The sequence below is a fragment of the Medicago sativa genome, chromosome 3 (assembly GCF_051527215.1).
Source record: "Medicago sativa cultivar Bolivia chromosome 3, Bolivia_mono, whole genome shotgun sequence".
Classification (NCBI taxonomy): Eukaryota; Viridiplantae; Streptophyta; class Magnoliopsida; order Fabales; family Fabaceae; genus Medicago; species Medicago sativa.
The window spans coordinates 45,651,039-45,664,536 of NC_140751.1; the positions used below are offsets into that span (position 1 = coordinate 45,651,039).

Genomic DNA, 13,498 nt, shown 5'->3' on the forward strand with positions numbered 1-13,498 from the left:
ATCCCTTCTGATCTTCTTTCCTTGAGCTTCTAGAGTTACTCCTCTTGGTTAGAAACTTTTTGTTCTTCTTGGCCAGATATTGAAGTATGTTTGAGAGCATGGCCATTTCAGTAGCATCTGGTTCAGAATCTGAACTTGATTGTTCTTCCTCTTCAGATTCAACCACTTTGAGAGCTTTTGATGACTTGCCTTTGGATGGAAGAGCTATTGATTTGCTCTTCTTAGTAGACTCATGTTCATTAAGACTTAACTCATGAACTTTGAGAGAACTAACAAGATCTTCGACACTTAAAGTGTTTAAATCTTTAGCTTCCTCAATGGCAGTCACCTTTGGTCTCCATCTTGCAGGCAAGCTTCTGAGTATCTTGCTCACATGGTCAGAAGCAACATAGCTCTTCTTTAGAATTTGTAGCCCAGAGACTAAGGTTTGAAACCTTGAGTACATCTCCTTAATAGTTTCATCATCCTTCATCTTGAATAACTCGTACTGATGTACAAGCATGAGGGCTTTTGCTTCTTTGACCTTCTTATTGCATTCGTAGTTTGAACAGAGAGAAGTGAATATAGCTTTAGCAGTGGATTTGTCACTCATCTTCATGTACTCTGCTTTGGGTATGGCAGTGACAAGGGCTCCTCTGATAATATGATGCTTTTTGTAGAGTTTCTTCAGCTCAGGAGTATGTTTCTTTCTATCCACAGCAGCTCCTTCATCAAGGACTAGGTCACCAACACCATCTTCTAGAATATACCATAGTTCTTCATCTAAGCTCATGATATAACTATAGAAGTTGGTTTTCCACCAAGAAAATTCTTCAGCATCTCCATTGAATTTTGGAATCTTTCCAACACTGGATTTCTTACCATCACTATAATCATGTGAGACATTCTTATAGCTAGTTCCATCAGGAATAGGAGTTGGAATAGGACCAGACATGTTTTTCTCAGATCTTTGACTGTTATACGGTTAAGTGATACACAACAGACCAAGGCTCTAGATACCAATTGAAGGTGAGAAAAACACAAGAAGGGGGGTTGAATTGTGTTTTGAAAAATTCTTCGTTTCTCCTAAAACTGAACACACTGATCAGAAGCTAAGTGAAACAGCTTCTGAAGTGATAATCAGAATCTACACGCAGCGGAATAAAACAGAGAGAGAGAGAGAGAGAGAGAAGAAGAACAACACAAAGCAATTATACTAGTTCCTTCCACAATCCGGAAGTAGTCCAGTCCCCCTTGCACTTCCAAGGAGATTTCACTAAGAGTAATATCTGATTACAATTGCTCAAGCACACAAGCAAGAGACTTCCTTTGCTCAAGCACACAGGCAAGAGACTTCATATGCTCAAGAACACAATCAAGAGACTTCCCTGCTCAAGCACAACTGCAAGAGACTTCTAACTAAACAAAATTACACAGAAAATTGTTTAAGGTTGAACACTTGATATACAATCAGAGGTGCTCACAATACAAATCAGATACAGACTCAATGACTTAAGAATTTCTAAGATATGACTTTGAGACACAGAAATTTTAAGTGAATGCAGAACAATTTCAGCAGAGGTTTGGCACTTGTAATGTTGTGAGTCTTTCGTTCAGCGTTCTAACATTAACGTTCTTGCATTACAAAATCTCTAAGTCTTCACTCCTTTATATAGAGGTGTGAAAGAGACGTTATGAAATTGCCAGCACATCAAAGAGTCGTTGTTGAAGCTTGATCTTTCACAAATGATCTTTTGCCTGATTTGGTTGTTGTCCTATGAAGAACCAATTTGAAATCCATTCCTTATCCAAAGGAACATCTATGCAGGCGAAGCCGTATTTTGGAGCTGTCTTGTAGCGTGGACACAAAACAGAGTAGTGGAGAAGGTGGTTGTACAGTTCGTACAAAGTACAATGTCAACGCTTTCGTCCAAAATTGCAAGCACATGCCTTCAAACACCTTTGAAATGACAGTTGTAAAATTTCACTAATCTTTTGTTGTGGTTTCGAATCCAATAGACAGCTTTTGCAGTGATGATTCTTCAATCCTTGAATCTTTTGCAAATCCAGTTGATCTGCAGCTTCTGGTGAAATGACTTCTGATGAGGCAGCTTCTGATAACGCAGCTTCTGATGATGCAGCTTCTGATGATACAACTTCTGATAACACAGCTTCTGATGATGTGGCTTCTAGACCTCTTGTCTTCAGGAGCACTATTCTTCAGAAGCACTTTACTAACTTCAGGAGCGGCTTTACTTCAGGAGCGCTTTTTCTCTTCAGGAGCGAGTTGCCTTCAGGAGCACTAAGCTTCAATTTTGTTGATTTCTTTTGCTCTTTATTTGCTCATTCAGAACCAATAAATGATGTAACTTTTTAATTATGGTCCTGTACACTTGAACAAATATTAGCTAGTCCAATTTACAATTTTTAATACCTTGTTATCATCAAAACTCTTTAAGGTTCATTGTTAAACACATTTTGTTCCAACAAACTAGAGCTTATATAGGTTCACCTAATTGGGCTTAACTCATCAAACCTTAATGGGCCTAACCCATTTCTATTCTAACCCATAAATGTTACTACTCACTTAACGGTAAAATGTAACACTAACGGTCAACTACCGGTAAATAAAAATAAATTACTACAACTCCCTAGCACTTAGTTAAATAACCACTCTCACTAAGCACTAAAAATAATTCTCAACGCAATTACTAATTTACCCCTACTCTCAAAATAACCAAAATACCCCTAAGTCCAAAATGACTAAAATACCCTTCTAACACTGAATTCTACAATTCCCGACCAAAAATACACACAGAGGCAATTAATCACATAAGAGCACATATAACATACATAAATAAATTAAATAAATAATAAAATAAATCTAGCTAAAAATCGGGCTGTTACACCACTGGTCCAGATGGGGTTATTAACTGGGATACTTATTACTTAGGGTTAGTGACTCTAGCGTTAACTCGGGTAGTGATAGTGATTGTGTGTTTCTTTCTGCCACTTCAGGAACGAATTGTAAGGAGGATGAGTGCCTGGAGATCTGTCCATTTTGGAATCCTTCGTCTGATTTGGTAGGAGGAGAGTCTTTTGATAGGTCAATAGGGATGACTTCTTTCACAGAAGAAGTTTTAGCGGAGGATTCGTTGTACGTGGATGTTTCTGCCATGGACCTATTTCGGAGCAAGTTTAACATCTCTACTGGGCGTGAAGAGGACGTGGTCCTGTTATCTTGTGACCCTGATGAGTGCGTCTGTGATCAAGAGATGGAGGAAGGTGACGAATCTTACTTCATGTATACCGCCGTGTTGGAAGAGTTCGGCGTGAAAATCCCATTCTCTCGTTTTGAAATGGACGTGTTGAAGTACCTTAACGTGGTGCCGACCCAAATCCGCCCTAACAGCTGGGCGTTTATTCGCGGTTTTGAGATTTAGTGCAAATCTTTGGGCCTCGAGCTCTCAGTTGGTGTTTTCTTCTGTTTTTATGGTACCAAGGATGTCAACAAAGGCACTTGGATCGTAATTTCTGCTCATTCAGGAAAAATATTATTTCCCCCATATGCTTGTAACTTCAAAAAGGAGTGGTGCGATACCTTTGTAAGAATACAAGGAGCGCCAGAATGTTCTACAGCCTCAGTGATGGTAGCTGGGAAGCCTAAATTTCCTCTTCGTTGGACAAGAAATCCTCTGGCTGTGAGAGGGTACGACCTTGATGAGATGTCTCCTTATGAGCAGAGGCTAGTTCAGTTTTTGGAGAAGGTTCCTCTCACCAACATCCATGAACTCTTGAATAGAGAAGGCGATGTTGTCCGCTTGGAGTCCTATTTGCGTGAGTGTCTTTATCAGTTTTGTGTGTAATTTGAGCTCTTTTGATAACATCCTTAATCCAGTTTCGTTTGTCTTTGTCTGTAGAAGAGATGTTGCCTCTAACTGGTGCGAAGATGAAGAAGTACCTTGCGGAGCTAAAGAAAAGTAAGAACCCGGATGGTTATGTGTCAAGCAATCCTGTAGGCGTGTCGCTAAGAAAGTTGAAGAGGAAGGAGTCTGCTAAAGATGATGCTGGCGTGATCGAGGTGGAGGGTTCAGAAGGTGGGAGCGATGGAAACGCTCTTGCTCGGGCCGATTCTCCTGTGCCAAAGATGTCAAGGACCGTCAAGGGGGCCAAGGCCGGTGGAAGTCGCCCTACGACGAGTAGGGAAGTTGGCGGCACTTCTCTTAAGGACGAGGCAATGGAGTCGTTCTGGCACTCTGAGTTTGACTTTCGACGGTATGCTTTCTTATCTTATAGTACTTTGTAGTGTGAGTTCCTGTATTGTACTTTGACGAGTTTGTTCATTTTGTTTGTCTTGAAGGTATATGGTGGAGCAAGTACCCTTTGCCAAGATTGACGTTGAAGCTGCGGTGAAAGCTAAAGTCAGTGACTTAGTTGCTGATGCTAGTACAGCCGCCCTGCGTGTCTTGCTACTGAATCATGCTTTGGAATTGAAGTACGGGGTGGTGGAGAAGAAACACCAGGATGATGCGGAAGATGTGGAGAAGTGGAAACACAAAGCTGTTGGCTTAGAGGGCGTTTATCGGAGGCATTAAAAGATAAGAAGGCCGCAGAGAATGCTTTGGAGGAAATGAAGAAGGCGAAGGAGGCCGCCGAGACGGAGAGAGACGAGAAAGATGCTGCTCTGAAGAAGTCAGAGTTGGCTGTTAATGAGGGAAGGCGTGCCCTGGCCGTGTATTTCGAGAATGGGTTTAAGCGTGCTACAGAGCAAGTTTTGTTTTTTAACCCTGAGGCTAAGGTGGACGAGCTTAACCCGTTCAAGATCATTGTCGACGGCAAGCTGGAGGATGACGACTAACTTCTGTTTTAATTGTTTCTTTTTGAATTAAGTGTTAGTTCTATGGTCTGTAATTTAACTTGGCGGCTTCGTGAAGCGCCCTTTGAACAATTTTTTAATTGCTCGATGCTCTTTTGATATTTTGGAAATCGTTCTGCAACTTCGTATTTTAATTTATGTTGCGTAAGTGTTTTTCGTGAACTTGTTCTTGCTCTTTATTTTAGTCGTGTTTTACGTAAGCTTTTTCTGTAGCTTAATTTCTTGGATGATGGACGTCATGTATGACTTGTCTAAGTATTTTTGAATTTTAAGACTCTCGTCTGTTGAACTCCGTCAGAGCCCTTCCAGGGTTGACGTTTTAGGTGATCACCAGAGCCCTTCTAGGGTTGGCGTTTATTTTTAGTCGAACCCCGCCAGAGCCCTTCCAGGGTTGACGAAATTTTTTAGTCGAACCCCCCCAGGGCCCTTACAGGGTTGGTGTTTTAGGTGATCGCCAGAGCCCTTCCAGGGTTGGCGTTTAGTGTCAACGTCAGAGCCCTTCCAGGGAATCAACTCCTACTATGAGAAACTTCAATTGTCCTGGGGCGAGAGGGAAAGGTCCAACAATGTGGACTGCCCATTTATGGAAGGGCTAGGGAGAATATACATAAGTCAATTCCTGGGCTGGGGCGTGCTTCTTATCGGAGAACCTTTGGCATTTGCCACACTTTTTGACGAAGTCTAAACTATCTTGGAGCATGGTGGGCCAGTAGTACCCTGCGCGGAGGAGTTTTACAGCTAAAGCTCGCCCCCTGATGTGGCTGATGCAGACGCCTTCATGAACCTCAAGTAGCACCAGGTGAGTTTCGTTCTCGGCTAGACAGCGCAGCAGGGGACTTGTTCGACCTCGTTTGTAGAGTTTACCCGAGATGATGACGAATTTCGAAGCTCTCTTTCTGACTATTTGTTCATCATCTTTGCTATTGGGCGTAAAAGAGTCGGTTAAGTATCTAAGTAATGGCTCCATCCACCCTGATTTTTCCTCGCCGATGTGGTGAACCTTTTCAATGTTGATATTGGGCGTCGAGATTACTTCTTGGATAACGGTTCTGTTGTTGCCCGGTCGTTTGGTGCTGGCGAGTTTTGCCACTAGGTCTGCTCTGGAGTTCTGTTCTCGTGGCACATAGACCGCCTCAAAGAAAATAAATGTCTTGGCGAGGGCTTGCACTTTTCCCAAGTACCTGACGAGTTGGGCGTCCTTCGTCTGGTACTCGCCCGTGATCTGACTTGTTACCAGCTGAGAATCACTTTTTGCTCTTAGGTTTTCAGCTCCCATTTCATGTGCTAGGGTCATGCCGGCCATTAATGCCTCGTACTCTGCCTGATTGTTGCTTGCTTTGAACTCAAATCTGAGGGACTGTTCTATGAGAATATCATCGGGTCCTTCCAAGATCACGCCTGCCCCGCTTCCTTTTAAGTTGGAGGAGCCGTCGACGGACAAAAGCCAACCAAAAGGAGCTTCTTCCTGGGCTGGGGAAGTGAGCTCCACAACGAAGTCTGCTAGAACCTGGGACTTGATGCTTCCCCTTGGTACGAATTGGACGTCGTACTCCGAAAGTTCTATGGACCAAGCAACCATCCTTCCCGCCAAGTCTGGTTTTCCAGGGACTTGCCTGATGGGATAATCTGTTTTCACGACGATTCTGTGACTTTGGAAATACGGACGAAGCTTTCTTACAGCCAGAGCTAGGCGTTCTATCTTTTGGTATCGTAATTCGGCGCCTTTGAATACCCTGCTGACAAAGTAAATCGGTTTTTTACCTTTCTCTGAGTCTTCTACCAACACCGTGCTCATGGCATTTTCGGAGATCACCAAGTACAAGAAAAGGATGAAGCGTGGGCTTGGTCGCTGGAGAACGGGCGGGCTAGATAAAAAAAATTTCACCTGTTGAAAAGCGTCTTCGCACTCTGGTGTCCATTCGAATTTTTCCTTCTTCCTAATGGAAGCAAAAAAGGAGAAAGCTTTGTCGCCGGCGCAGGATAAGAAACGAGATAAGGCGGCCAGTCTTCCCGTTAGTTGCTTGACTTCCTTGATGCTAGAGGGGCTTCTCATGTTGATGATCGCTTGACATTTATCTGGATTTGCTTCAATACCCCGCCTTGTTAAGAGGAAACCTAGGAACTTCCCGGCCTGCACTCCGAAAGAACACTTCGTTGGGTTCAACCGAATTCTATACTTTCTTACTTGGCCTAAAATTTCTTCTAGATCATCCATATGGTTGTGTCCCTCCTTTGTGTTTGCTACAAGATCATCAATGTATACTTCCAGGTTTCGTCCTATCTGATGGGCGAAGGCTGTGTCCATAGACCTTTGAAAAGTGGCCCCTGCATTTTTGAAACCAAAGGACATGACCTCATAGTGGTAATTTTTGGTATTGGTCATAAAGGCCGTTTTGGGAGCAACCAAGGGGTCCATTCGTATTTGGTTGTAACCAGAGTAGGCATCCATGAAATTCAAAGTTTTGTATCCTAAGGCGTTATCAATCAAATGATCGATATTTGGGAGTGGGTAAGGATCCTTTGGGCACGCCATGTTTAAGTCTGTGTAGTCTACGAACATCCTCCATTTCCCGTTCGCTTTCTTCACAAGGACAGTATTGGCCAGCCATGTGGGATACTTTATTTCACTAATGAAGTGAGCGTCGACCAACCTTTTTACTTCATCGTCCACGGCTTTTCTTCTTTCTTCGCCCATCTTTCTCTTCCGTTGTACTACCGACTTTACTCTAGGCTTGATTGATAAGTGGTGACAGGCAATGTCGGGATCCATTCCTGGCATTTCGGATGGGTGACAGGCGAAAAGATCCAGATTCTTTCGTAATAGATTGACGAGGGCGGTTTCTTCCTCGTGGCTTAAAGACGTGCCAATCTTAGTTGTTTGATGGACTTCTGGACCAATGGATACTTCTTTTAAGTCTTCAATGGGTTCAAGGAGTTCTTGCTGGAAGTCTTCTCTGGGATCGAGGTCTATCATGTTGACTTCGTGCGCTCCTTCTTTACCGGATTTCTTCCTAGTTTTCTGCAATCTCAGGCTGTTGTGGCAGCATTCCCTGGCGAGCTTCTGGTCGCCTCGGATGGTTCCTATCTTTCCGTTATCTAGAGGATACTTCATGACTAAGAATTTAGTGGATAGGAAACCACCCAAAAGGTTGAAGGCGGGGCGACCGATGATAATGTTGTACGAGCTCGGCGAGTTTACAACGAGGTACCTTACTCTAATGGTTTTTGCATGAGAACCGCTCCCAAAGGTTGTCTTGAGCGTGATGTAACCCCTTACATGTACATGTTCGCCTGTGAATCCCGATAGGGTTCCTCTGAAAGGTTGTAGCTGTTCTGAGTCTAATCCCATTCGATCGAAAGTGTCGTAGTATAAGATGTCCGTCGAGCTTCCTGGGTCGATCAATACCCTCTTCACATCCCACTTGAATATTTGCAGAGTGATGACCATGGGGTCGTCGTCGTGTGGTACGACGTCCCGGAAATCTTTGGCAGTGAAAGATATATCAAGTTCGCGCTCAGAGGCTGGCGTCTCATATTCTTGTCACAACATTACTTGCCTGACGTACCTCTTTCGTGACGAACTAGACTCTCCTCCTCCGGAGAATCCACCTGAGATGGTGTTGAGTGTGTGTCTCTTTTCTTCGCTCACTTCATCTTTCTTGTTGTTTACCTTTTGCTTGTTCTCGCTTTTCCTGTCCTGTGCGTACCCTCTCAACTTTCCATTCTGTATCAACTTCTCGATTTCCTGTCGTAAATGTACGCACGAGTCAGTGTTGTGCCCTCGTATTTTATGATATTTGCACCATTTGTTTTTGTCTTTTCCCATGATCTCATATCGCGGTGTAGGCGGATCTGGGATTAATTTGGTTTCGTAGACTTCCTTCAAAATGCGTTCTGGTTTTGTGTTCAAAGGAGTGAATTCTTCCGGACGCGAGTAAGGCCTATAATTTCGCCTATTTGTTCTTCGATAGGGAACTCGGTCTCTGTTCGCCGTTGGTTGATAAGGTCGCAGCTCCGTATTATTAGACGTTCGCTCCTTAGCATCCCTTGCCCTCTTTTCAGCGTTGCTTTCTTCCCTCTTTATGTAACATTCCGCCCTGGCGATTATTTCCTCCATGGAATTGGCGGGTTTTTGAGCTAGTGACTCATTGAACTGTCCTGCCTTCAGGCCGTTCTGGAAGGCGCCTACAAATACTTCCTGGTTGGGGTTGATTACCTTTATGGTTGCGTCGTTAAATCTTTCCAGGTAGTCTCGTAGGGACTCATTGTATCCCTGGCAGACGTTGAAGAGGCTGGTTACGGGGACTTTGCGATGGCGACTTGCGGAGAATTGCTGGATGAGTTTCCTTGTCATGTTCGGATAGCTGATGATAGAAAAACGCGGGAGATTCATGTACCATCGTAAGGTGGCGTTGGACAAAGTGCCTGCCAATAGCTTGCATTTGAGGGAGTCTGGGGCTCCGACTACGGACATGCAAGTGTTGAAGGTCGTAATATGCTCCATAGGGTCGCTCTTCCCGTCGAAGACGGAAAGGTGGGGTGGTTTGAAGTTCTCTGGAACTGGTGCTCCCCAGATCTCGGCAGACAGAGGTTGCGGTTCTGGGTCGTCCATCTCGCCGTGGTTTGACTCCTCTCTTTCTTCTTGCTGCTTCTGTTGCATAGTTTCCATTGAGGCCTGCAGGGCGTCGTTGTGCTCCTTAAGTTGAGCGAGTTGTGTCCGCATAGACTCCAACTCTTCTGGTGTGGCCATGATGAGAGGCTGTTCTCTAGATCGTACGTGAGGCGCGACCTAGGTTGATGAGTTAATGGGTCGGTTTCCAAATCGCAAAAAGGTTTTACGGTTTGGAGGTTTGGTTTCAAGGTCTCGAAATCGCGATTTGCGATCCAGAGAAAATGTGGTCAAGGTTAGTTTTACCTTTTCCCACAGACGGCGCCAACTGTACTTGCAGAAAGTACGGTAAAGGATTCTAGGATTAAGAACCGTAGGTTAGGGTTTAGACTGATTATTGGATGCCTTGAGAATGCTCTCAAGAGTAGTATTTATAGCCTGCTGTGGGCTTGGGTTTCGTTGCTTGGTTCCCAAGCAACAGGGGTATTTGTGTATTTTAGGCGGTTTCTAGAGGTTTCTTAGAAGCTTAGGAGGGCGGTGCCTCAAAGGCGAGCGCGCCGAGGTCTCAGGAGCCCTTCTGGAGGGCGCCTGAGCCCTTCTGGATGTCTTAGAGCCTTTCTGGAGGGCTTCTAAGCCTTTAGGAATATTATGACGGTTCACAAGGTATGGAAAAACTTTCTAGATTCTTAAGTTTATGTGGGAATTTGGTTGGAAGTATTTCAATAAAATTCCTAAACTGGTCCTCTAACTTGGATTTAACAAAACCTTTGTGTTAATGGAATTTTAGGCTCGTGAGATGGTGAAACAAATGACTTATCATTCTCTCCTATGGCTTTCTCACCTTGAGGCTCATCACTCCCTATCTCTCCTTCATTGTTCTTAACTTTCTCAACGAGGTCCTCTAATTGTTTACCATCCCTAAGGGTAATAGCACTTATATGGTTTTTGGGGTTGGGTTCAGTTTGGCTTAGAGGGACTTTGAAGGTTGGAGAGGAAGCAGCTTTGTTGGGCTACTTGAGAGATTTGAGTCTCTAATTCCGTCTTTATCCTGAAATAATAATAGGATGCTAATAGCTCTGTCATAATAAATTTTCCCGGGTTAGTGACCTACCCATCACTGATATTCATGGCTAATTTATTCTAAACATTTTCTTGCTTTCTCAAACATAGGCATTATGGTAGGATATAAATTGGAGAATTCCAAAACATGTTCGGCTACATATCCGGAGAAATGAGAATTTAAATCCTTAGCTGAACAATAACCAATCATTTTCTTAAAAGTTTCATTTACATTATCTAAGGATTGAATTAAAGTCATAAAAATCCAATAATCTCAACTTCCGGAATTTTAGGTGAAATCATGTATTTATTCACAAATGCATTAAAACTTGTCTAATAATCTTTCCTCCAATTCCTACACTACCATAAGCATGTTTATTAATATAAAAGCTATTTAGAATACACTAGCACTAGGTGTTCAACCCGTGCGTTGCACGGGTTTGTTTAAATTTTTTAATAGTTTTTTTTTTTATCAAAAATAAAAAATTTGACAACAGTACTGAATTTTTATATTTATGTTCTCGTCAAGTGAATACAAAATATAAGGAGATAAAGATTATTTTTGATCTAAATATTGTGTATTCACCTTATATAAAAATCAACAAAAGTGCAGTTCAATAGTCAAGGGACGGTTTAATCCATAGTTTCTTTTACAATATGTTATTATTCAATAAAAATTAGTGGATTATGATAAAACTTTCTTTTTGTTTCCTTTATTTTTATTCAATAAAAATAGTGAATTTTATTTAGATATCAGATTGTTATTCTAACTTTAGTCGATGAAATTATTTTATAAAAAAAATGAAATAACCTCCTTTAGGTAAAAATATTTTTAAATAATTTTTTTTAAAATAATATTTTAATAGAGTAGTAATATTATATTCATCTTAATCTCATTTTAGTAAAAATAGAGTAGCAATACTATATTCATCGTAATCCCCTCTACAAAGAATATTTTTAAATAAAATTTAATTTGATTTTTTATAGTTTCAACATTGTATATATAAATGGTGCACGATATTTTTAGCATGTTTAGTGCTAAAGATAAAAACAATTTTTTTATTACAATAAAAATATTATTATCTACAAAGCATATGAAATTGTATTTAGCAAAACGGAAAAATGTGATAGGTTATTTCATCTTTTCTTTGCATCCAGATTGAGTATTATCATTGTAATTGAGTCCATACTTTTTCAATTTTCACCTATATATATACATTTTCAATTCAATAAAATCAATTGAAAAGAATACATTAAAAAATATTTTTTAAAAATAGCCTAAATTAAAAAAATAAAATATTACTCCTTGATGTTGTCAAACAAAAAATTTCAAATATAGTCATTTTATTGTCCTATATGGTTTGGAATGGACAATATAAGGCATGAGAGTCCAATTTTCAAACATATGCATATCATTGGTACTTCTGCAATAACATAATGACATGTAAATATATAGTGTGGCATGAAAATAAATATGAAACAGAGATAAGAATTTTCTCACTTGAATAATTGCATTAGCTGATTTGTTTGTGGGATATCTAGGTTGATATTAATCTTTGTTGACTTTGATGATGACATGCATATAGTATCACCTTTCCAGTGAGGGGAAAAAAGTTTTTAGGAAGTTTGCACATAAATCAAACTTTTCAATTGAAAATCCACACTATAAACCTTACCTTTTCAATTGAAAATCCACACTATAAACCTTACCTTAATAGTTGTTTATGATTCTACTAATTATAGAGTAATGTGAGAACAATGAATTTTGTAACCCCGATGCCAGCTTACATTGTCCAACATACTTGAATTGACCCTTTTTTTAATAATAAAAGAATAGTCTTGGGAGGACATATATATCTATCATAGACAATTAATATAGATAAAAGACGTGAGATTCTGAGTGAAAAAATATATAATTTCAGTTGAGTGATTCTAGATATAATCAAAAATCGGATGACAAATGTAACAAACCACCAAATTATAGAATAACTGAATAAGTAAAAAATAATGGAAGAAAAATCAATATTAATGTAACGATGACTACCTTTTCATATAAGAAGTGACATTTCAACAAAATACATATTTCTATGGCCTGCAATGAAACTAATAAAAGAAGAAATATTAGAAGGAATGAACATGAAAAATACCAAAAAAAATGAAATGAAAGAAAATGTAAAGATGGACAACCTTTTCGTATAAGAAGTTGCATTTCAACAAAATTCACCTATTTCCAAAACCTGCAATGAAAATAATAAAAAAAGAAATATAAGAAGGAATGAAAATAAAACTACCAACAAAAAATGAAATGAAAGAAGAAATGGGAGGAGGATAATAAGTAACATGAGTTGTTACTAATTGAGGGAAAATAAAAGGTTAGTGGTGGCTAGGAATTAATTGATGGAATAGAAATAGCGTAGTAGAAACAAAAATGAACCAAAAGATGAAATGGAATTGGAAGAATTAGTAACATATCTATCTATTAAAAAGTTTTTTTTAAGCCACTCTTTAACAAACCAATGATCAAAGTCAACAAAGATAGTGGGGAAATACAGCACTATTCCCCTTCTGTAACAAACCAATAGTGGGGTTTGTGGTTTTAATTGGTTTATGTTAAAATTTCTTAAACCGTTACATAATTTATTCAATTAGACTATGAAGGGATATTCAATTAGGAACTATTAAAGAATGACATTATTGTAAAATATAGTGGGTCATGTTTAATTATAGATGAGAAGCTTTAAAAAAAATAGAGATGAGAAACATCTCTAAAGCATGCCACATCATCATAATTGAAGCCTAAGAATAGTTCAAGTTTCTAATTCAAAGATTTTTTTTTTTTTTGACAGTCAAACACCTCATTCATTCAAAGGCAAAAAAAATACAATCAATGAAGAGTTGGGGCATTCCCCACACCCATAAATTGAGATTAGACCTAACAATCAAGATAGTAGGATACATCCTAACGATACATCTAT

At 40.2% G+C, this 13,498-nt stretch overlaps 1 protein-coding gene across 1 annotated transcript; it reads right to left on the bottom strand.

The window, feature by feature from the left end:
* Positions 1–5,447: 5,447 nt before the first annotated feature.
* On the bottom strand, positions 5,448–9,605 carry LOC146937703 (uncharacterized). Its single transcript, XM_085749504.1, has 2 exons — positions 8,465–9,605; positions 5,448–8,377 (listed from the first exon to the last, which is right to left on the bottom strand). The coding sequence occupies exons 1-2, from the start codon at positions 9,603–9,605 to the stop codon at positions 5,448–5,450; spliced, it is 4,071 nt and encodes a 1,356-aa protein (XP_085605630.1).
* Positions 9,606–13,498: the final 3,893 nt, after the last annotated feature.

Coding starts and splice junctions, on each gene's coding strand:
- LOC146937703 (XM_085749504.1), bottom strand. CDS start 9,605: ATGGCCACACCAGAAGAGTTGGAGTCTATGCGGACACAACTCGCTCAA. Junction 8,378..8,464: donor CACACTCAACACCATCTCAG/GTGGATTCTCCG, acceptor ATGAGACGCCAG/CCTCTGAGCGCGAACTTGAT.